The 25,053-nt window shown below is 41.1% G+C and overlaps 1 protein-coding gene across 1 annotated transcript in view; it reads right to left on the bottom strand.

The window, feature by feature from the left end:
* Nucleotides 1–5,366: 5,366 nt before the first annotated feature.
* The window catches only part of CNTN3 (contactin 3 (plasmacytoma associated)), a 53,053-nt gene continuing 33,366 nt past the window's right edge, over nucleotides 5,367–25,053 (bottom strand). The window contains exons 9-20 of the mRNA XM_009883609.1: nucleotides 21,623–21,750; nucleotides 20,001–20,176; nucleotides 16,117–16,234; nucleotides 15,159–15,317; nucleotides 14,910–15,059; nucleotides 14,076–14,146; nucleotides 12,939–13,173; nucleotides 12,667–12,782; nucleotides 11,533–11,719; nucleotides 8,126–8,238; nucleotides 6,047–6,215; nucleotides 5,367–5,467 (exon numbers count right to left, since the gene is read on the bottom strand). Of these exons, the coding sequence (XP_009881911.1) occupies nucleotides 5,367–5,467; nucleotides 6,047–6,215; nucleotides 8,126–8,238; nucleotides 11,533–11,719; nucleotides 12,667–12,782; nucleotides 12,939–13,173; nucleotides 14,076–14,146; nucleotides 14,910–15,059; nucleotides 15,159–15,317; nucleotides 16,117–16,234; nucleotides 20,001–20,176; nucleotides 21,623–21,750 (1,723 nt within the window). The remainder of the gene's footprint in view (nucleotides 5,468–6,046; nucleotides 6,216–8,125; nucleotides 8,239–11,532; nucleotides 11,720–12,666; nucleotides 12,783–12,938; nucleotides 13,174–14,075; nucleotides 14,147–14,909; nucleotides 15,060–15,158; nucleotides 15,318–16,116; nucleotides 16,235–20,000; nucleotides 20,177–21,622; nucleotides 21,751–25,053) is intronic.

Genomic DNA, 25,053 nt, shown 5'->3' with positions numbered 1-25,053 from the left:
ATGAGCTCCAGAGGTCCCTTCCAGCCCTGACCAGTCTGTGATTCTGTGACATCTCGTAGCGATAGCCATATTCCTCGGACTAAGATGGGACAGTGCTCGAGTGGCATCGCTGCGGAGGGTGGCAGCCGGGTGCGGAGGCAGAGCAGTTCCCTGCAGGGACTGAGGGGCAGGAGAAGGACCTCCCCGGGGGCCACTAGGTCCGTCCTGGCGAGGATGGCCTCTGCCAAGGGCTGGGCGAGGGGCCACGCCAGCCTTTGCGGGGGCTGCCCTGGGAGAGTCTGCCCGCAGAGCATCTCCTCCTCCTGCAGCCAGCGCTGTGGAGAGCGAGCGACCGGTCCCACCGGCACTAACGAGGTGCCCACATCCTGAGCTGTCCTTGGGAAAGACTTCCAAGGCGAAGGCGAGACATTACCACCACCTGAGAGACACAGCGCCCGTCCGCGCAGGGTGCCGGCAGCCGCCGCTTGCTGAGGCTGTTGCAATGGGTGTTAAGCTCGGGAAAAACAAAAATGTCTGTCCTTTTTTTTTTCCCCCAGGCTGTCCGTCCCACTTCCTGGTGAGACCCAAGCTGTACGCGTGCCAGGGAGGCATCTACGAACCGTGAAAAGTCTTTGCAGAAAAGCTCTTTCCTCGGAAGGTAAAGACTGGCAGAGAGACGGTGACGCGGTGTACCATCTCCCCCCGTCACGGTGCAGACTGCGCTCTGTGCGCATCAGATCTAAAGAGAAGTAGTGCCTCTTTTTATCAAGCAGGCTTAATAAAACAACAATAACGTACATTCAGTTATAGCTCTGCTAAACATATCCTTTTTTATTGCTTTTTTCGGGAGTTCAAAGCATTAGCATAAAACAATCGAGGAGGTTGTTTTTTCCTAAGAGAGCGGGTGCCTGTTTACAAACTCAGTTTATTTTCACAATATTCCATTGTTATTTATTTCAGACAGAAAGCTGTCAGATTAATGCACTCCCTCATGCAGGACAGCTTGCTTTATTGCCTGTTATTAAGACATAACATATATAACCTGACAGGCACTGCCCCCATCTGCATTCCACCAGTGAAAGGCAAATTAAGTAGAAAATGGAGATCTCCAATATTTCTTAGGGCTAAAGTGATATTAGTTTTTAACTCATTTTGTATTCATAGAGGATCCTGCATGTTCGCAACACACCCGACAGAGTAAACCGTCCAAAGGAAAAGGCTTTTTAAAATTCTTACACCAGCTACCACTGCGAAATCCAGACTTTAGAAGTACAGGAGTTACCAAGTCCCCTCCTACAAACCAGTGCCACAAGAAACCCTTTAGAAAACAAACCCTGGGGGGAGAGGAATAGTGGTGCGGGGTGAGAAACTTCAAACCCATGCCTAAAATCACCCCAAAAATGGCCCCCGGACCCCCAAATCCCAAATCACAGCACTGCGATCGTCCCCGCTACCGCCTTCCGGAGGAGCCACACACCCTGGCAAACAGGGTGGGTTTTTTTAAGCTGTATGAAATCCCTTTTTCCTTGGTGTGGGTCTCCAGCTGGTGGCAGGACTCGCTGGTCGCCTTTCTCCCTTTCGCCATGACATCTGCGTCACGGTCCAAAACCCGCCAGCGAGTGGTCCAGCGCTGACCTTCCCCGCTCCCCCTGCGCGCGGCTTTGCTCTTTGCCCTCAGCGTTCCTGAGCGCCTTTGGAGGAACGCAGCGGCGTCTTTGGTAGGGTCTTGAAAAGAATACACTGTACAACGGTGTTTTCCTAAAAACTACGACTCAAGCCCCTGTTCTGCCCTACTGGATTTCAAATAACAGCGGTTGTAAGTGATAAAGCGCTGGCTGGTTTTGGTGCAAGCAGAAGTACAGTGAAACGGCAGCGATACCTTCCCCATCACCCGCAGTTCGTCATACGAGCCATGTTATTCACTTTTTCTATTATCATTGATTTATTTTTTTTCTTTCTTTTATTTATTTCCTCCCCAGGACTGAATTGCTAAACTTGGTTAGTGTCAGAAGCTGCTCTGGAAGAAGCACCTGCAGGAGGTAGGTTGACTCCTGGACCGTGGCATTCTCTCTTACTGGCTCTTCACCTTTTCCTCTGATACTTTCCCCAAAACAACTTATTTTTTTTTTCCCAACGCTCAAGTCAGTTTTATTACTGAAATAAACATTAACCGAATTAACATGAGATGAGGAACAAAGAGAAGTCAATTTAAAGGAAGACGAATCGCACCACCGGGGGAAAGTTGTCCACCTACAACCATCTGAAAGGGCAAACTCGATTGACCCAAGAAAAATTCCATTCTTGCCCTTGTGTATACACTTGTAAACACGTTGGGATTGCTGTTAGCAATCTTACCGCAGCGCCTGGGTCAGCTCCCAGTAAGGCGGGTAGAAGCCCTGCTTTAAAAGCTCCGAGTCGATGGTTCTGTTTTGCCTGTGTGCCCAGCGAGGAGGTTTTATTGCTATAAAGTCTCTGGCTTTATGGGAAGCGGCAGCAGTAATGGGAGGTGATTCTGCCCTTCTGCTCTGGTGAGACCCCACCTGCAGTGCTGCCTCCAGCTCTGGAGCACCCAGCATAGGAAAGACATGGACCTGTTGGAGCGTGTCCACAGGAGGCCACGGAGATGATCTGAGGGCTGGAGCATCTCTCCTATGAGAAGAGGCTGAGAGAGTTGGGGGGGTTCAGCCTGGAGAAGAGAAGGCTCCGGGGAGACCTTAGAGCCCCTTCCAGTACCTAAAGGGGCTACAGGAGAGCTGGAGAGGGACTTTTTACAGGGGCATGGAGTGATAGGACGAGGGGGGAATGGCTTCAAACTGGAAGAGGGCAGATTTAGATTAGGTATTAGGAAGAAATTCTGTATTAGCCCCTGGCACAGGTTGCCCCGAGAAGCTGTGGCTGCCCCATCCCTGGAGGTGTTCAAGGCCAGGTTGGACGGGGCTTGGAGCAACCTGGGCTGGGGGGAGGTGTCCCTGCCCAGGGCAGGGGGGGGGAACTCAATGACCTTCAAGGTCCCTTCCAACCTAAACCATTCTGTCATTCTGTGATTCTATGTAAGGAACAGGCAATCCAGAGGAGGACGGGCCATGCAATTTAACGCAAACCAGTGGTATACTAAATAAATTATTCTCCCCTCGGGTGCTGCCCCTGCCCCAGGCACATCTGCGGGACCGGGATGTGGCTACATCCATACCCCTCCTCTCCCTCCTGCCCTGATTTCTGCAGATAGGCCTGGGTAGAGGTGTTTATCAGGATTTTAGTTCCAGGGCAGCAATGGCACTGCGAGGGAAACCACTCCTATCCTGCCAAGAAGTGCCAGTTAGCAGAAATACTATGAAAACCACACGTGAGGATTTTTGGATGCAGTAAATCCCTGTGTGTGCAAATACATAATACAGATGAGCAACACTACTTTGAAATAGTCTAGTATCCCTCAATGTAATAAATATTTTATTAGAGTAATAGAAAAAAATGCATACAGATAACCATAGGATACACACACAACTGGAAGTTTAAGGATAAATTTCAAACTTTTCAATATGAAACAAGGTACTCGGTACATATCTCATGGAGATATATAACTAGAAATTAAACAGTACAATGCAACGGCGTGAAAATGGCAATACAGGAACATGGACTAGGATTTTGTGGAACGAGAATAGAAAGCTTCACCCTTTGTTGCATGAAACATAACTATATACTTACTAGTAACACCTGGTTTTCTCACCCCCCCCGCCCCCATTTGCAAGTGTCTGAAAACATCACTGGTTAGCCACATTGAAAAGCAACTAGCCATTTATAACTATGTATGTACAGTATATACAGATCTTGCTTACTTCAACAGTTAGCACGTATTTTCATCTGGATGTGACACTAATAAGGTAATCTGCTATCTGAACGCATATCAAGGTATTTTTTCTACAGTGCTACCATAATTTCATTAACGCTGGTTCTCTCCCTTTATATTTCTGTGTGTTGTAATAATACTGTGAGATTAAAAAAGAAACGAACCCAAACCCTCTTTAAAAGGATATGCTTTATGTCACATGAACACTTGCTCTACCATGTACGTGGGCAGCTCTCTAAAAGGTGTCTAAAAGGCTGATTTGACTAAACTCACAACTGTAGAAGCCAAATATACCAGGTTTAATGTATCTTTAATATATATTGCTATGAAAGAAAGCATAGATTTCTCTATAATAGCAATCCTGAAGTGTCTTTGTGTAATTTTTCATTATAACCTATAGTATTGCCATAAACTTACCAGACTCCTATGACAGTAATGGGGTGCATTAGAGTGCCAGACCAGGTGAAACAGTACTGAATTGGTTACAGAGCAGCAGGAAGGAGAGTTACGAGTGTAACACCGAATTAAGGATGAGTTTACAGCGTGGTAGACAAAAGAGCAAGATAATTTGGGGCTGCGTATCTGGAAGCACCACATCACAAAGTAGGGAGGTGGTAGTAGTCCCTTTTCATAAGGCCATGGTGCAACTGCATTTCAGTAATGCTTACGCAGCTGGGCACTTCTGTAGTGAGACACAGACAGGAGTTTGGAGAAGGGCAATAAAAATGATCCTGAAGGCGGGAGAACTTGGTTATGAATAAAGAACCTGGTTAAGAAATGTAAGATGGGGCTAAAAGGAAATTAACGTCTGAATCTATTGATGGAGAGGCAGGTTAGGTGTTTGCAAAGGTGCATAAACATACGCTGCGATAAAACAGAGAGTCTTCTTTGAAACACGTCCGTGAAATCATTTCTTAAGAGTGGAAGCCATGCCTCTTGGACACCCTGACGTGGACTGTGCAAAACTGACATCCATACTGTGAATTCTCTCTACCTTCTAGCTTTGATTTCTTGCTAAATTTGTAATAAATTGTATAAAGGGCCATATGAAAATGGATCCAAACCTACCAGATTATGACACTGTCTTAAGAACGGCCACTTGGTTGATGTGTTATCATCCGACTGAAATGCCATGTCTCCGATTTCATCTTTCTTATGCAGAATGTTATTGTAACAACACAGAACATACCCCAAAAAACTCAGTGTCACTGCAAAAATGGAGTTTCTCACAGAGCTAAGCTCTTCCTCATAACTCTGGTCACAGTGCCATTGCTCTCCCTCTCTCTTACATTGTATCTGAAGTATGTAATATGTAAACTCCTTTGGTTCAAGTATTAAGGCATTTTAGATTCCTTTTTAAAGGATTTACTAAACTTCATATGATATTTTTACTTCAACCTACAGTGAAATATAAAGAATTTAAAAACACGTCAGGATAGAAGAAAAACATGCATTAACCACTGCAGTTTCTTTTTAAAAAAGCACTTTTCTGTAGTAACTGATTCTTCTTTTTTTCCCTCCCCCAGCAAATGAAAATGTATCATCACAACACTGAATTAAGAGTCAAGGAAAATATTGTTGGTAAGAAGCTGGATACGCTGAAGATATTCAAGACTGATGGACCAGAACCTCTTGCATCCATACCTGTGACAAATGAAAAAGGTCAGGATTAAATGAAAGCTTAAGTCAAATGATTACTCTTCCTAGATGCTAAGCAAAAATGACTGTAAATTTTTATTTCTGACAAGCAATTAAAATTCACAAAAATACACTAAATATTTTAAACCTAGAGAAATGTATTGCAGAATGCTAATATTGTACGAATGCCCTTTATTTTCAAGGTAATAATAAAAAAAAAAGGAGAAAAGTAAAAAAATCTAACATTTTTAATACCAATTTACATGGTAATTTACCAGTTCAATAGAATCAAGTTTGTCATGCGTAAGGGCATGAAGACTGTTAATTGCTTTTCTTTTTATTACGTTATTCCCATGCAACATACGAGAATGAATTCTTTTTTTCTCCCCATCCATAAGGACTCAATTCCTGCAAAGACAAGCTGTGACAACTGCTGGGTGTCAACTGCAGATTCGGTAATGATTCCCTGCAGTAAGGCAGAGACGTGTCTCTCTGTACCGTGCCCGGTATAAAGGAGGTTCTTGTGTTGGTTGGGGACCCTGTATAAGCACGTGAGAAAATAATAGCGATTGAGCTTCAACCTACTCGCTAGTCTGGGAATCAGGATCTGATCACTGCTAGTGCCATCTCCACCATCAGTTGTTGCTTTTACTTCTATTATGTAATCTTCGTTAAACTGGAGCAGAAGTTCAGCGGTGGTCTTGTCCGTGTTGAGCACGTTCATATCGGTCTGACTGCTGGTCCTGTACAGAACCTGCAACACGAACAAATAGCTGTAGCGTGTCGTCTCTGCCACTAGGACCTGCCCTGCATTTTTCATTTGCGTTCCTTAAACAAGGTTTCAGTCTTTAAAAAGATGTGATGAGAGACAAGATCTGATTTTTTGGTTAATATTATAGGGCAGAAATTACATTTAAAGAAGGTAACATCAATCAAGCTCTTTTATTCCAGCTTTAATCTAAAATGGCACAATGTATAATGATAACCGATGAATAATATATTCTGTTGAGTATCTCCATAATGTATTGTTCTATAAATTACCCCACCATTTAGAATCTGTCATCATCTAGATCAGCTGCTTACGCTAGTACATAGTTTGGGGAAGGAGAGAACTAACCAACATTACAGACTATGCTGGGAGATGTTCTGCAAGAGCCGAGAGATTATTGTCTCATGAAACCGAACTGCGTTTGGCAGCGGGCGATGTTTTAAAGAATTGGAGCTACATCTGAACGTCTCAGCCCTCTGCTCAACGTGATCAGGCAAGAAGAAGGATTTCAGAGCAGCCCCGAAGGCTTGATGAGCCCCAGAGGTCCCTAGCACCACCGACTGGTCTAGGAATAGAGAGAGGGATGTCCCAGCAGAGTTTAAAAACATATAAAGATCCAGTGCATTCACCTGGCGGAGTTCCACAAACTGCCAAGCAGGGAAGCGTGGGAGTATCCCAGTGCAAAAAGCAGCAATCCCAACTCTTCCAAAATAGCGGCAATAATGATGAAACGGAAAAATATGCAAGGCCACAGGACTTAAGACACGCTGCCGCGCTGGAGACACGCTCTCTAATGCCGTGCCTCATTATACAAAGCCCTCGGCGGGACACAGGCGCGTGGCTCACCTCCACAGCGACCGCGCTACGGCTGCTCGGGCAGTTTGCAATGTCGTTTGTTTGCTCTCCTCTTCCTGGAAACCCAACTTTTGTTAACTGCCCTGCTCTTGCCTTCTGGGATAAAAAAGACCCCTTAAGTGCTTTACTTCAGTAAAATAACCAGCTTTATCCAAATTCAGCTTATCCTTGTGTACTCAGCGATGTTTGTTATCCGCAGGGGGACGTGAAATTGTGGGATACAGAGTAATGCAGTTTGAAACTCTACATGGTGTGTTTCTAGGTAAGCTGCCGGCTATGAAACGAGGGGGCTTATCTAAGCTATAAACATGCATTCTAGCCAATACAACTCGGAACACTGCATACTCAGATCTTCAGCATCACTCTTTTATGCAGGAATATATCATGCGGGATCCAGCTGTACGCAGCTCTTCAAGAACATCCTCAGCTATTCTCTTAAACGTGCTTAAGATATATGACATATTTAAGTACTTGTATATTTGTGCGCTGACCAGGTTTAGAGTAGATGTAGCAATGGAATTTCAATCAAGACAATGAGCATGTTCCCACAGTAGGTATGAAGAAAAAGGTTTAAGAATATCGGTTTGATATATGTGGTACTAATAAATATAGCTGGTCAGCAATGGAAACTATACCCATCAGCTAAATCTTGGATTATTTGGTTTCTTTCAAAATGTTATACATTTGGATAAGTGTTATACATTTATAATAAGTGTTATATATGTGGTAAGTGTTGTATATCTTATAACATCCAAGTGCTACACATTTGGACAAGTGGGATCCCGAGAGCTGGCAGCGATGCCTGCAGCTCCTGGCGTTGTTCGCACGAGGAGGCGGCAGCTTTCAGTGTACCATTAATGGTAAGAGGAGAGCGGTTTATGAAGACAGAATACAATTTAAATCTATAAAGAGGAGACACTACTGAAATGGTTTAGATGGTTTGTTTTCTGCATCCTCTGACCTTACTGCCTTTGCAAATAGACAAGATAAAGCAAACTGTGGATTGCTTTCAGATATTTTACGGGTCTGTTCTCACTTGCCTTATAGCCAGTCACCTCGGACTCGTTCTCCATGGCTCTTACTTCCTCCCAGCTGAGGATTACTCTGGAGTCGGTGACATTCCACATCACGTTTCCTGGCGGTTGACTGGGTGCTTCAAATACATAATAAAAGCATGACTTTAATGTAATTGGCATTAGTGATTTATTCTACAGTAGGAAATAATAGTTCGGGTAATTGACTGTCATTATATGTTGGATACAAAAGCAACTCAAATGCAGTCTCGTCGTTTGTACACTTTATGGTTCAGAGACTAAATTGGAAAAACAGAAGGAAGGAAAAATAGAATGGTACCTAAATGTTCTTTCTGAAGTTGCATTATCTGTTGATGGTCCTTCACTAACTACAGCCAAACAAAAGCATATGTCTTAGGACATGGGTGATCAATTAGAACAAACTCTAATGAACCCAATGATGGTAACAGACAATTTCTAGTTTTTGTGTATTGCCAAGAATAAGCAAACAACAGATTACTTGTTAGACAAATTTAGTCTTACTGAATATTCACAGCTACATGCTATGCTGATTTACTTTTACATGTTCTTAGTGTAAAAATATTTGACAGATATTTTTTTGTTCTTCTTTTAACTCGAGGTGTGATTTTGAACTGCAGCGTGTACCGTTTCTGTAGCTGCAGCTGGAACAATAGTGGGATTCGGCCAAGGAAATCTATTGGGGTTTTTTTGTTCATTAACAATCTGAGACTGTTATTTTCAAAAGGAGCAGTGTGCTTTTGGCTGTACACTTTAATGCATCTTGAAACTGCCAAGCTTTCAGGGAAGGCGAAGGTAAGTACAAACCTCTTCAGATGCCTCAAGTTGGTTTCCCAGAAAATGGGTCATGCAGTGACACAATCAACAATTAAAATCTTTTCTAAATGCGTTAAGGAAAACAATTTACTGTTGCTGTCACCTAGTGGAGGCAACTGCTGCTTAGGTGGACTGCGCTATGCTTTGATGCTCAAGGTTCCAGTATCAGACACTGACAGTGGTTTTAAACACTCCTACACATGTGCTTATATTTTTTTTTCTTTTTCCCCCCAATTTTGAAACTCTTTCACACAGGTAGCTAGCTCCCTACTTTCCATGAGCAGTCAGGTCAAAACCCACCTGGAATTATACTTCTTAACACAAACTAGACACAAAAATGTAAGAGCAAGACTTAAAAGAATTATTCTAAAGTCAAACAACCACTCACAGATACATTTTTCCAGTATTTGCCTTGTTCTATATACTAAATAGGATTTAAACTGATGCACTAATAGCCATTTATGTAAATGTAAGAGGAGATTGTTTTACTCCTGAGAATTAAGTATTACAGCATATATATGAATAGTTTTCACACTGAGATATTAAAGCTGAATTTCAGAAGATATGAGTCATTGTTTTAAAACCACAACAAAATATGAGTATGACATCTGAAAAAATGAAGAGTAATTGTACATAAAAAGAACCGTAAAGCCTCTGTCTACCACTTGACTTATGGAAGTGATTCAGCTACAATTCACTTCAGATACACCAGAATCTCCAAAAATCTTCAGTGTTCAAAACTGCAGAACTTAAATTTGTAATAGGTCAGATCCTGAACCACCACGTCACACAAGTACACGTCCAGTGCTACGCGTGCAAATAAACTACAGGGATTTCTCTGAGACTCCTCAGATGCTTAAAGTTGGTCATATACACTGGTATTTCTCTGAATTAGAAACAATGGACAGAGCATTTTGTTGTATTTTAAGACCTTCTAAACACGCAGTAATTGTAACATCTTGCCTTGTAACCTTAGGCAGGTCTTCCCCAGCTACTTGCCATTTTATATAGCAGTATTTTAGAAAACAGAACTACACTTATTTTGGGTTAGAAACACGAATATTTATTTCAAATATAAAAGGAAAGATACTTTTAAGGTCACAGACAAACACTGAATTTGCAATCTTGAACTATACTGCCAACTGAAGTTAAGTATTTGTGTTTCTTGATATGGTTAATAGTGACTAGTAAGTATCTTGTAGGTCACGTGGTGAATGTAAATACAATGTGCACGGACACCCTTTACGGTGAAAAACACATCAATATATTCAAGTTAAGGTAGAAATTGGGATTGATCAAAATGCACACATTTGAATGAAAAATCACTTTCTATTGCAGCAGTACAGAGAATTATTTGTCTTAGTTAATTCAACTAGTAGTTAGCAGAATCCTTCAGACCGACATTGAACTGTACTGCAGTGGTTTTGCTCTCTTTATTCACCAGCAAGACACACTGAGAGAACGCAACTCATTTTTCTTTTTAGTTATATGAAACAGCAGCGATCTTGACTAAGGGCCTGGTGCAGGTCCTCTTCAAATCAGTGGGATCACGTGCTTGATCCAGTTCTCATTCACACATCCTAAAGGCAGGCGGTCACTAAAGAAAAGGACTGAACGATCCCTGAGCTGACCAGGCTGGCACAAACTAGCGAGCAACCAGTAGCTACAAAGGCGATTAATTAGAGAAAAGTTTTCATCGCATGTTAGCTACAGGCAGTGAGTTACTACCGATTGTCCAATTCATGGTAACTATGCATATAATATATTTAAACTCTAGCAAATATGTTAATCTGAGTTGGTTTAATCCTCAGCGACAGAGAACGACACTCGCTTCTGTATACAATAGTTTCTGCTAAACTAGTTTATTACATAATACTGATGATGCAACTGCTTCTGGTAGAAGGATGTTAATGACTATTCCAGGGGCTTTGACCTTTCAGATGGATTTAATTGTACATTCTTGTGAGTCTGACAGAAATACTTCAAGATTGATGACCCTGATTCTGAGTTGTATTACAACGCAAGAGCATACTAAAAATATTTCCACTTGCAGAAAAATTAGTGCAGCCTTTGACAATGTGTTCTCCAGCTTAATTTCTCCTTTTAACAGTAAAGTGGCCTCTTGTGTAATTTGTTCAAGGGGAAACAATGGACAGGAAGGATTGTTTTGCATGAATTGTGTGAGGATCATTGCATTTCAAAAGCCATGCCCTAGAGAACTATGTTATAAAACCCTGAAAAACTCAACAAGTTGCTATTTTTTTCCTTCCAAATAACAGAAATTTTTCTTTTAAAATTCTTCCAGTCACTAGAAGAATAATAAAGGTTTATGCAGAGATTATAGATCTTTCTTCAGCTCCACTGGCATAGCTGAGTTTTACTTACTCATCCCTCTAAAGTAGCAGAGGGTAAAAAAGGGAAGATCTATGCTCAATTTAATTGGGTAACTCCTCTAGTCTGTATGAAAATTTAGGTCATTTATGCACATTGTGATTCCCAGTAATGTGTCTATTTTTCATTTCTCCACAAGTGCTAACACACCATTATGTCCCTCCCCACTTTAAATTCAAGATACTTACGTGTCTTTTTTGTTGTAGCATTTACTGTGGCACTGAAGGGACCTGCTCCGGCACTGTTGTAAGCACGGACAGCTGTGTAGTATGCCAAGTTGCTCTTCAAACCTGTTATTCGTATTGATGTCTCATTCCCTGCAGCTTTTACTCTGTTTGAAGATTCTTCTTTTCCACCATTATTCCAGTACCTAACCTAGGAGATATAAAACAAAACCACTTAAAATCTTGCATGGAATGGACTGTGCACTCACAGTATTGCATTTGATTCCTTTAAGTGCATTTTTTTTTTCTCAGCTGAAAAAGGCAGAAATACATGAAAGTTTCAAAAATATGTTTACTATGTGAAAAAAATTCTTATCCTTCTGCCTTTCATGCTTGCTCCTCTCTTTAGTGTGACTGTAGGAAAAAGGAAACTGAAATATTAGATCATGCTTGAATTAAAAAATGCCAAGACGAAAATCGTGACTTCATCTAAAAAATAAACAAGTTAAACTCAGAACACTGTATCTTACAAAATAGTTTCTTTGGAAGTAAATGTAATTCTGAAAAATATGTCCATTTGGAAATACTGTTAGACAGACACATGACTATCAGCACAGGAAGCAAAACACAATTTCATTGTGTTCTTCATTTTCAAAGACACTTAGAAGAAAATATCCTTCTTTTTGGTACAGGTGGGGCAGAAAGAAAGCAAGATGTGCAGTAATCTTTTGCAAATTAGGTATTTCTAGAGTCTAACACTATAGCTGTTTGCTTTGATTTTCAAATATTTTTATGAAAAATTCCAGTTTAACAGAATATTGATTTCTGAATAGCTGGAAAATTTTGGGGGAGAAGTACTGGGCTGGAGAAGTCACTCGTGTCTTGAAGTGTCTCGCAGAACATCCTCCCCCACAGCCTGCCCTCCATTCACAAAACACTCGACAGGGGCCCAGACCGAGCGCCAAAAGCCACAGCTATCAACTGGACCCGGAAAAGAACAGCGATGACAACATTCCCCATCCTCTAGGGTCCTGCAGAAGACAGACATGTGCTGGGTTAAATGCTCGGTTGTGCTGCTGTCCACCCGCCTGCACAACCCTTCTGGGTCATGGCCCTTTACAATACCAAGCCAAGGGAGTGTATTTTAAATGCGCTTACCTCGTAACCCAGTAACCTTCCACTACTCATCTTCCAGGGAATGGCTGTCCAGGAGACCTCGATGACTGAGGACGACAGACTCGTTGCAGATACCCCGGAGGGTGCTATGCTGGGCTCTGTATTTGGAAATCAATAAATGAGAGAGGAGCAGCATTGGTGACTGTGGAAATAAACACGTACCTATTCAAAGTGGTCTCATTTCTATCAGCGGTGGCTATATTCTCTGATGAAACATCTCATGTTTAATATCTGGAGGTAACTCAGTCACATACCTTCTTCAGCTGAAAAAACTGTGGTTACTGAACTAAATGGCCCTTCTCCTTTATTGTTATAGACGCCAACTTTGACTTCGTATGGCGAAAAGGGCAAGATGCTTTCATTCCTAAAGACGTATCTTGGTGTGTCAGGCGAGGTGACCACAGTCTGTATCCATGTTGTGGTGCCAAAGGGGCGGAAAGCAACAACATAGCCAAATCCTTCTCCGTTTTGTAATTCTTCGGGGATGGGCTGTGAAAAAAGCAACAGACAACAGAAGTCTGTGATGCTACATACAGCGCTGGACCCGTTTTGCAGGAAGAACGTACCACCAGACTAACATACATGATTGTAACCAGGTTCTGGTACTGAATTTGGGCTCATTCCATCAGTAAATTAACTCTGGGACAGAAGAGCAAAACATGTTCCTTTGAACCTATTTTAAGGTTTGCACTTCAAGAAGAGAACAGCTTTCAGGTACATTACTTGTTTTCCACCAGGTATATTGTTTTTAGATACTCTTCAGTAAATCAGTAAATACCTTTTTTTTTTCATTTTCATAATCCATAGTTCATAAAAAAATAAAAATAGCTTAGTCACCTATTACAGAATCCAATGCAGTGTACCGTGGCTTGTGCCTTCCTCTGGTGGGATTATGATTTGGTAACCACACAGAGTAGTTACTGTTAGTATTAGTACGTTAACGTTTTTTCACCCATTAGAAAGGGGATACGTAATATCAAGTAGTATCTCGTTGTTTGTACTGGCTAGTGCACGCAGCCAGAGTTAATGGCGGGAAAGCAAGAACTGCAAATTTGCACTGAAAAGCATAATTCTTTGGCTCAACCTTTGAGCAATACCCCTTCCTCTTCCCTCGCCCTCCTGCCCCCTTTTTAGTGTTCACATTTGTTTGAGAACAGAAACAAAACAATTTCAGACAAATGAACTAAATTTCCTACTGATTGCTGTCTAGCGCCGTAACACGTGAAAGCAAAAGAGGGAAGGCAAACGCGCGTAGCTCTCATTGCAGAATGTTACCGAGCACATATACATCCCAGGTGAGAAGCTGCTCCACCCAGGGAAATTCATCTTTTAAGAAGAGTTTGAATGAAAACAATCATTCTCTGAAGAAAATTGCTTGCCAGAAAACTTACATCCCATGTAATGACCAGTTCGGACCTGCTGCCTCCTCCCCCACTGACTTCAGATGGGGGGATTTCAGGAGCTGTGAAAAGGAAAGGTACAGCTGTCTACGCAGTGTAGCTACAAGAGCGGACATCACACGCGGTAAACCTCATGCTCTGAAGCTAACCCGGCTGCATTCGTATCGCTTTTGCAAATCAAGGCTCGTGCTTTGGAGGCGGGATGGGCAGTCCTGGAAAGCCCCAGCCCCTTCCGGCATTCACCCTGCTGTTTTTCATCCCAGGGGGCAGCAGATGTTTTTCTGAGCCATTGAAGAACCTCACTAGCTGGCAGACTGAACCCCATATACTCATGTTTACGAACTTCTAAAAATTGGAGGCATCCTTCACTTTTTTTTTTTTAATAGGGCTAACTTATGCAGATGTATGGGGCAAGGGCCTTATTCCAAGTCAACTCCTGGGGTTCTAACTGATGTGCTCTTCTGAGCCACATGCTTGTTACATGGAAGGTGTACACTGATCAAACACTAGGAATGACTAAAGCCTGTCAAAATTAACCTCTTTCCATCCATTAGTACCTTCAGACTCTCTGCAGCACTGCCTGAACTGACAGACTTCGGCATACTAAATACAGTTTAAATGTATTTAGATGTTACGCTTCTGCGATGCTGAGTAATGCAAGACAAACGGTCCCACAGCGAAATGGAAAAATCATGAACAAAGGAATCGGCTTTTATATATGATGGCAATTCCAAGCTTGTTTGCAAAGAGCCAAGGATGTGAATGTTCCTTTTCTGTTAATAGTCAAAACTCTTGAATTAAAAACAAATAGAAGAACCCACTAACCTGCCTCTTCAGTCCTTACTTTTTCTGAGGGTAAACTAGGTTCTCCACCTCCTATTTTGTTACTGGCAACTACACGAAATTCATATTCAACCCAAGGATTTAAATCCACTACTGTGGTTGTGAATGTTTTTCCATCGATCACATCTGGAACTATTATAAACAAAAAGAAAAAAAAAAAAGAAACTAAGAACATGGTTTCCCTGGTCAAAAAGCATTTCGACAGAGCCTGTAACAAGAATTGTGTTTTACCTGTTGTAACTCGCTGCCAGCCAACTGAAAAGGGTGTCCTTGCTTGTATGGTGTAAGCGGTTACTGGGCTGTGATTATCTGTGCCTTCTTGCCAGGAGATCTGAGCCGTGGTATCAGTTATTTCATCCACTTTCACATGTTCGGGGGGCCCAGGTGAGCCTAGAATCAGATTGAAAAATATGCACAGGTTTGTAAAGTCAGTACCCTGGAAATCACTAACACAGCAGTACGGATTCCCATTTTATCAGCGCTGTGGGAGGAAGAAAACAACTCAGCTTGAATTCAGCTAAGAACACTTGTAATTATTGTTTTACATTCACTAAACTTAACTCTGATAATGTAATTCTGAAATACTCCGAACTGCAGCACAGATGACAGGGGTTTGTTTTTTTTCCAAGAACCTTTGTTCAGCGTGATCCCTCTATCTTTCCAATGTCTTTTACTTTAGTCCTCAATGTCCTCTTTTAATCTACTAATACATCTCAGTAGTCTGCCAATTTGTTATCTACAGCTGTTTTACTATACAATGCACCATAGCAATTTTACAACACAACATCTGATGCGCAACCTGAGCAGCAATGCAGTCAGGCAAGCTTTTTGCTGCCTTCTGGAAAATCCTGATTCTGGGCATCCTGGCAAAAATGCTGGGTTTTGTCTCATCTGCACCAGCACAGGGGTTGAAATAACTCTCGTTCCTCTCGTCAGTGACTTGAAGGACTTTCAGTGAGAACCAATGTGTAGTCAAAATTTATTATATCCTTCAGCTCCTTATTTCTCTGGGAAAAATTAAGCTTAATCCAACAACTGAGCTAAAATTCTCCCCAACTGCAAGACAGAATCACATAATTCAAGTCATAGATGAACTGGGTTTTGTAATCTGCAATATCAGTTGTTTCTGTAATCTACAATACACAAAAGTTAGAAAATATGATTCACGGTAACCGAAGCTGAAATTTACCTCGTACGATGAGGTCTGCTGCAGACGCTACGCTATCCACTTCTGTCTTCACCATACAAACATATTTTCCACTGTGTTTCAGCTGGATGTTTCTAATCATTAAATCTCCTGATGCACTCTGTTGAAATACAAAGTTCTTATTAACCTAAATGTACTACCTTGTAATTTAATATTAAGATTGTATTTGTAAATGGAAACAAAATCAACCAAAAATGTTGAAGATAAAGTTGCTCAAAAATTGCATTCGGCAGACAGCCTGCAGCAGAGCAACTTCTTACCCATCAGCGGCTCCACGGTAATTGTCTGTGTTTTCCTAATAAACACGAGGTCGTGTCTCTCTTTTTACAGGAGAAGTAAGCTACAGCATGGTTAGCTCGTACTGGGAACGTACCTCCTGACTGCTATGAGGAACCATGAAGAAAGTCAGTGCCCTGTGCCCAACCCTTTGTCTCAAAGCCCTAAGAAAGAGACAAACGTGGTTTCTATGGCCATTAACCAATTTTACTTCTAGAGAGACTTTATAAGTCCAGTTATCATGGATTTTTAAGGAGTTCAAATGTGTAAATGACAAAGCTGGATTTGGTTCATTCTACAGGTTATTGCGATCACACTTTCATTTCAAGGTTGTACATTTTGGGCTAAATTCCCCATTTTACAAGTCTAAGTTCTATTCTTTGTTCCTCATTGAATACTTAATCTTTGGTCATTTTTTCCCCATTGGTCTCTCTCATGTCACAGCATGTGCTTGATCCCCTGAATCAAGGGAAACAAACATAAAACTTGAGTGATAACTGTAACTTTGTATCACGTTAGGGCTCCTTGTGTACCATTTGTTTTCCACATCACTGAGTAGAGAACTTGATACGAAGCCTTTGGCAGCCAGTGTCACTTCAAAAAAGTCTCCTCTTTGTGTCAGGTAAATTACTGCTTTAACCCAGTTCACATCGTATTTTCCAGGTGAAAAATCTCTCAGTCAGACTGCAATTTTTAAAAGATTTTATTTTTAATTTTCTGAAGAAGCAGATTTTCATTTGAGGACAGAATCCTATTTTGTGGGTATTTTCAGCCACTCTGGCCTTTCGCTTGAGTCTTATGCACAGAGTAGTTCAGGTGAAAGGGGAAGACATGATTCTGGAGTTTATTTTAGCCTTAATAAAAAATTAAAAAAAAGGAATAACCTTTCCAAATTGTCGGGCCAGCATTATGTCTCACTCCTTTATTCAACACAAGCTGAAAACAATTCCGCCGCCTCCCCTTCCACGTGTGACACTACACACAACGCCTGGTTTTCTGTGAAAACATAGCTGGAAGCATTTGCAGGACAATTCAAGTGCTGATTGCCTACAATACATTAGAAGTAGAGCTGAAGGCAATCTAAAATTGATCTACTTGATTGGAAGTGGGTATTCAGGGAATGACCAACAACAGCAATGCATACTCGCAAGCAAATCACATTTTCTATGAACTTATTTGAGCAAACTAAATTTCAAATATCTCAGCAGAGGACTGTCAAATAGAGCAATTTTACTAGAAGTAAAAAACACTGAAAAATTATCACTGCATTTAACTTACTTATGGGTATTTTGGGCAAGAATCCCAAGGTACTGGGAAAAACACAGAAAGCTGCAGCAGCAAAAAGCTCTGGCGTAGAAGGCACCCCCACCTCCCATGGCCCCGCGGACCATCAGCGCTACCCACATTCTTGCCTACCCGGATGAAATCTTTGTCAGCGTGGACAAGTCCAGGTGACGGAAAGGTCACCTTCCTTCCTCCATGGTACACAGAATACAAATAAAGAGTAGCCCATGCAGTACGAACAGCTGCTGAAATTGCTTTTGCTTCTCCTGACTGCATAACAACCTCAGCCGTTGCTGGGCTCTATAAGCAGGTGATACCCGAAACAGTTTAGAGGCAATCTGTTCAAAATTTTGGAATCTGCTTGGTTTGCCATATTCTTTGTATAAATCGTCTGTCTAACAAAAAAAGAGCAGTAAGACAGTGTTGCATCCACTATTTTTTTAACCATCTGGAAGACCAGGTGGTGGTCTCATAACGTTCCCACTAAGTGCTACATGTCGGAGACCTCAGGCACGCGTGACAGGGACTTCCAAGACATCATTGCACAGGAATCTATCCATTCAAAAATTATCTTCCTTTTGCCATGTTTACTACCAAGAAAGCTGAAGTTATTTTTGCACAGATATCTTCATGTAGTAAATGCACACTGCAACAATTGGAGGGCTTAGAACATATTTATGCCGTCTTATTTACTTACCGTGACCCACATATAACTCCAGATGCAATTATTCCACTGACCTTAATGTCATACAAAGCCCATAAAATACTTCTGTGGATCTCTTCGTAACCTATGAAGTTTTGTACCAAGAAGCTCAAGAAGCTGCAATGCCTCGACACAAATAAGAGTTTTAAAAAAACCCAACCTAAATGTCTGTATTCCATAAAACCCCCTAATTCTGTCCCTTTTGATAAATTTCCAAGTAAAATGTTCTAGATTCAGAGTTCTGAGTTAGCCAATACTCACCCTGAATTCTTCTTCAGCGCTGACTGAGAATTTTTTGTAAAAGACTACTTTTTTGATGCATTTTTCCTCGGAGGGGAAAAAAAATAAAGACACCTAAACAAGGCTTTTATTTGGAATTATGCCTGTGTTTGTTTTAGGAAAAAGCTGGAATTTTTAGTGAGAAAAATACTGCATTTTCCAATCAGCTTATGAAGCCTTAATTGAGCCAGTAAAACTGTCAGATTCAGGTTTCAGTATGTTTTAACCTTTCCTTTCTAATATTACTATTTGTATACACAACCGGAGTACAGCTGGGGGGAAATATTACTAAATAAATAAAGTCCATGTAGCAATACTGGAAGGTAACGGGCTATGAAATCGGAGCATTCCCATTACAGCATGACAGATGGTCAGTTTGTAATTCTCACAACATTTCTGTGCACATGTACATGATATATGAATAACTCATGGCTCCTACAAGGAAATCTCATCATCTCCACATGCACTTGTATTTAATCAATTGCAAACTGCAGCACAATCTGTGTGTTTGGTGCCTACTGATTAAATGCTGCATCTTTCGAGGTTTTACAGGCAAAAAGAAAAAAGTTAGGTGCTGAAACTTCACAGTTTCAGAGGCAGTGGTGTCTAACCCACAGCTATTCCTCTACAGCAGGAGATCTGGCAAGAACAAGGAAACTTTATGAAGGCTTATAATGGCCGGTTCCATGCTGATGCTCAGCTGCTTCTTTTGTTATCACTTGGCCTTGGCTTGCACTGTAATAAGGCCTTTTGCAGTAATTGATTTCATTCTCTTGATACATCCTTCATCTGTCTTAATGCTTTACTTTTCATGTTTTGATTAGACGGCTAAATTCTAAAAAACATTAATGTCACCATTCTCCCCCCGCCCCCATCGCCCAGCAGCATCTCTGCATCCTGCATAGGAAATACTTAATGAGACGTACGGCTTCTCACCCGGGGAGGCGCAGGAGGGATGTTGAGGGATGCGCTAGGGATAAAAGCGCAGGAAAACCAAGGAAAGATGGGATATTTTGTTCGACTTTAGGCTGGGGCTTACAAAGTCTGAGGCAAGTTCCTCAACCTATCGTTGCTGTGTTTCATGTGATCTTGGGAAAGCCACGTGGGGTCAGATGCAGAAACAGAGGTAGGCACTTGCAATACTTCACGTCTAAAATATACGGTGATGTGCAGCAAAGTGGAGGGAAATCATTCATTGAGCCAACACAGAAGAAAATGCGACACGCTCAAAAGAGAAGAAACATCCTAATTTACCGTGTTGAAAAAAAAAGCAAGCCTCTTTGTGCTGCACAAAGGAAGTGAAGAGAAGGTGTTTGCAACTTACCCCACCAACCTTCTCAAAGTGAGAAGCGTCTTTCTTGAAATCGGTGAGCGTTCCATTGAAATACCAGGTGAAGCTGATGTCCAGGATAGGATCATGCTGAACCTGGCAAGGCAAAACGACACTTTCTCCGACAGTGACATCCATGTTGGAAGGTGCCAAGGTAATCCTGGTTGGCTCTGTCGAGAGCAGAAATATCAGTTATTGGATTCCTGTATTGCTGAGCTTTGCTTGCTACTAATGCTCTACCACGTTCTTCAAATCTGATTAATGACAGTCACTTCAAATTATGCAGCTGGACTATAAATGCTGCTGCCCGACCCCTCTTGTTGGAGCATTGTGTCCCTGCACATTTACCAGTGGGAGCCACTCCACACTGAAAAGGTAAATTTTAACCTGCTGTGTACAGGCCAATACGCTTTACAGAGCTAAACGCACTGCAACCCACAGCAATGAAATTACCATTCGAGGGCGGTGTGGTTCTCAGCAGTAACGCTCATGATTTGGAGCAGGAAGCTGTAGTAGCAGCCACTGGGAAGATTAAGAGGTGGGAGTGAGAGAAGTAGCTAATAAAATCTGGGAACTAGAGGAAATCCACATAGGGTAGAATACATTGGATATCTGGGACCATATATCATATAAAACATAAATAGCATCATTAAGAACAGCTGCTCGTATTCCAGAATCACATTAATAGAGAAAATTTTCAAGTACTGTAAATACTGTAAAAATAAAATTTAATTATAGACATCCTTTGTATAACATTCTATTATTTGTATATAAAGGGACATGAATCATTTAGGAGTGCAGACTGAAAATGTGATGCTGTTAATTCACTGAACAAAATAATTCTGTTTGGATCTATGAGATATATAGGATATGTAATGCAGTACAATATTAGATAATGCGAAGTTTGGAAAATCTTTCAGATATTCCAATCTTTAAAAAAGAACGTAATGAGGAAAGACATTCTTCAGATAAACTTCACAGACTACTGGTCCTGCTAATCCAGTATCTCAGACAGCAGCTAGCCATGGATGATTTAGAAGAAGGGGCAAGCACCCTTTTAACAACAATTATGTATAGAATTTGCTTTTGAAAAACTTCTACTGCTCGTGGAGCCCCTTGAATGCTCCTGCAGCTGGAGTTTCTAGCACATATTTTTCCATAAGCAAACAGCATATAGTTCCTTAGGGCTAAATAGATTTTGGACTGAAATATAAAATTACCTCAAATATTTTTTTGATTGCCATGTTTTTTTTCTGAACAAATTAAAAAAAAAACCAACCCAAATTGAAGGCGTAATTGCACTGATTTAGTATTTAAATAAGTGAGAGAAGGGAGGTTAAGTGTTCACAACTCCCTCACATCTCAGAAATATCTTTGTCGAAGACAGAAAATCCCAGTCCTTTTCCTCTCAACTAAAAAAAAAGATGTATCACAAATACCCTTTTATCTTTGTATATTGTTAAATATATAACTTCTCACACTCTTTGACTTTCCACCACATTTAGTATTTTTTCAATAAGCAAACTCAGACTCCACATCGTTGCAGGCTTCTGTTGCAGAGTTTGCAATTCAATTTACATCACCTCACAGATGACCCTCTGTTCCAGCTCACCCACCTGTAACTATTAAGTTTGTTGAGCCACTGGCTGTTCCAAACTGGTTTGTTGCCAGGCACGTGTAGCTTCCAGCATCAACTTTGGTCACATTGGCTATTCTTAGTCCTCCATCCTTTAATAACATGATTCTAAAAAAAAATATGAAGAGGTTTTAAAAGTTGCAGCATTGGTTTGTAGACAAAATACTTTAATACTCATACTGTTACCTTAGATACATCAAACTGCATCAATTATCAACCTGATATTTGAAAATCTTGTGGCCACACACTGATAATATACAACAAATTTGAACCCGTCTGTATATTACTCACCATTTTGGACACCAGTAGCACCAATGTTTAAGATACATATCTCTGCATATGTATGTTTGTGTGTGAGAGAGAGAAATCCCACATTAACTCCACCTTTTTCAGCTGCACCATTTGAAAATAGAGTAATTTTCGACTGCATTATTTTGTTTACCTTATGCAGTCTTGCACAGTAACTCTGAAATAACTGTATATCATTATCGTGATGATGCAATAGGATTTTTCATAAGCAATCCACATTTTGGACTTCCCAGGATTCACAGATAGAAGCCAAACACACACTGCATTGAAGTCAATAGCTCATTTGAACAACTGACTCTCCAGAGTAGGGTTCAGCCCATGCAAGTAAAAATTCAGTACTTGTTTAGAAAACAAACTGAGATTTAAACTGAGACAGGAATCTGCCACAGTGTGATTACCTACGCTGAGTGGGAGTGACCTGCAGACATGGTTAAGGTACGCCTCGTGGGAGGACTTGAAGGAAAGAAAATTCCCTCAACCCCACAAAAACTCCACCAGTGAGAACCGTGCCTAATGGACAGCTAGCATGGAACAAAACAGGAAGATGCTTATAGAAGATGCAGAGAAAAGACAATTCACGTTACTGATGTAGACAGTAGAGCACCAGCATCCCAACAGCAGAGATGACATCCTAGACAACAGCACTGGAGGGATATAAAGGTAAGGCTAATGTTACTCCCTCCTTCCCTATTTCTAATCCTCCCATCTGTCATATTTCTAGATACAGGACCTTCTACCAGGTTTTCCCTTAGATGACCTGCAGCAGCTATATAACTGTATATAAAATGTCCAGAATAACTAACAAAAAAGTAAACAACATTCTCCTGATATGCCTAATTCTAGCTCCAATCACATCAATCCATTCGAAGGCACCAAATGAAGCACAGGGAGCCCGTTCTGTCAGTCCCCTAAGCACCTTTGCTAGAAGGTATTTTGGAAATGCCCCAAACACCCACATCTAGCTACACAGAATCAACAGAACAGCAAACAACATTAACACTCCGGGCGAACCTCTAACCGCATTAGTTGGAGCCTTACACAGTTGTCAGAGTAAGTACCAGCTGAGGAGACAGCAGCTGTCCTGAAACTTAACATTGCCATCTTCCCTTTCTCAGCACAGTTATGAGGATTTTGCCTTCTCGTTTGCATGTACTTCATTATTAACTTGCTTCTTTATTCAGTGCAACATTAATTAAATACACACCTGCCCCAGCTCTTTTTATTTTTAAGATACTTGAGGCAAATTAGTATCAGCGGATCTCCATCATTTGTCCCAGTTTGGATCTGGTTCTCTAAAGCTAAATACTTATTAAAAAAAGTAGATGGAGAAGTCCACTGTGTTAGGTGGGAACTGGTATCGCTCTCGTTCTTCTCAACACTTGTCCCAAGAACGGGATAAAGCAGGATGCTCACTTAAAAAAAGCAGTTTGCTTGCTCTTGTGGCATTCCCGCACTGTATCTGACAGCTCAGTGTGAGCAGTTCTCCGCGTGAAAGCCTGCATGTGCCAGGGCAGTTGGCGAAGGGGAACACAGGCTTGAAACTGCGGCACTGGCTGCAGGGCAAGCCTGCGAAGACCTGGGAAGACCTTCAGGACTGAAGGCAGGCACAGCTGAGATCTACCTGGTGAAGGCATCACCTTGGATTCGACTGCACTGCCAAATTAAAGTTGGCCCTTAAAAGGTATTTGCTTCGGTAAGCTGCATCGTCATTCATAATTTACATTGATTTACATTATAAATAATACAGTGGGTTGGTTGGGTTTTTTTTTAAGCAATTTGTCAGAAACCATATTTTGGAAAATAATTAGGTTGGTAAATAAGGGCAGCAGAATGCAACTCTGGAGTTTGATGGGTTCAGTGAGCTTAGCCTTCGCTCTTAACTTCTCTGATCCTGCAAAACCACATTCACTAACAGCAGACCACAGCGGTGGGGGTCTGTCACGGCTCTGTTCTTATGCTGCTCCTTCCCCTTAGTAGCAAGTCCACCTAATCCTCAGGGCCACATGGAGACTGCGTTTTAAACACCTGAAAGCAGGAGTCTGGATTCCTTGCACAGCTCCACTGATATTACACAGCTCTTTACAATGAAACATACTCTAGAAATAAGCACAACTTTTAATTGTTTTTCATAATTATTCTGAAACGCATTTTATATTTTCTTAAAAAAAAAAGGTGTTGCAACACTCCTCGCTGCATCTGAAATACATTTCCTTTGGGCAAAGGTAATACAATAATGATATTAACAGATGCAAATCAGAAGTGATAACAAGTCACCTTGTTAAAATGACAGACAAAAGCATCTCGTGGGGCAGAAGAGAGTTCTTAATAGATAGACAGTTAAATCAGTTTACATCTGGAGGTAACCATCTTTCAATCTTCCAAAGAGCCCGGTGGTACCTAAGCCAATGCGGTGGTGTTGGAGGCATATTTGTAAGGAGGGTGTACTTCACCAGCGTCAGCACAGCTCACCTCCCTGAGGCTCATTCACTTGTTTTGGAAAATTCCTAAGTAATACGTGGCTGCACTTTATATTAGATGGAACAATTACAGTTAATTACATCTTACGATATGGTTCATTTTAAATGTGATCAATACATTTTATAGGTGTATATATAGTGACATCAATAAAAGGTGTTAAAATATATCAATTACGGTTGCAAACAAGCTATCGAATTGTTGGGACTTTCTGGCTATCTGTGTATTTTGCGAAGGCTTGTATTGCATCATCTACTTTGAAGCAGTTTCCAGTAAAGAAAACGCAAAACCACATAAAAATGCAACAGTGTTGACACAGCATAAGATCAAACAAAGGAAAAAAATAGGATGGAGGTATAAACCTGAAAATGTCTATTGTTTAATTAAAATGAATCACATCTAGAATGCTCTGAGCTATCTGCAAGTCTAGCTTGCCCAAAATAATTAAGCAACAGACTTATTAAAACCAAGATATAATTAAGAATAAAGGTTTTTTCCCCAGAATTAAAAAAAAAAAACAAACAACAAATCAATTCTAGAAAATAATATTGTAAAAACAAAATTTTTACTGGTAAATTAAAAAGAGAAACGCTTTAGTTTTTCAACTACAAAACAGTAAATGCAGCA

This window comes from Charadrius vociferus, unplaced genomic scaffold (genome assembly GCF_000708025.1).
Source record: "Charadrius vociferus isolate BGI_N301 unplaced genomic scaffold, ASM70802v2 scaffold324, whole genome shotgun sequence".
Taxonomy (NCBI): Eukaryota; Metazoa; Chordata; class Aves; order Charadriiformes; family Charadriidae; genus Charadrius; species Charadrius vociferus.
This window is presented reverse-complemented; position numbering and strand designations above follow the sequence as displayed.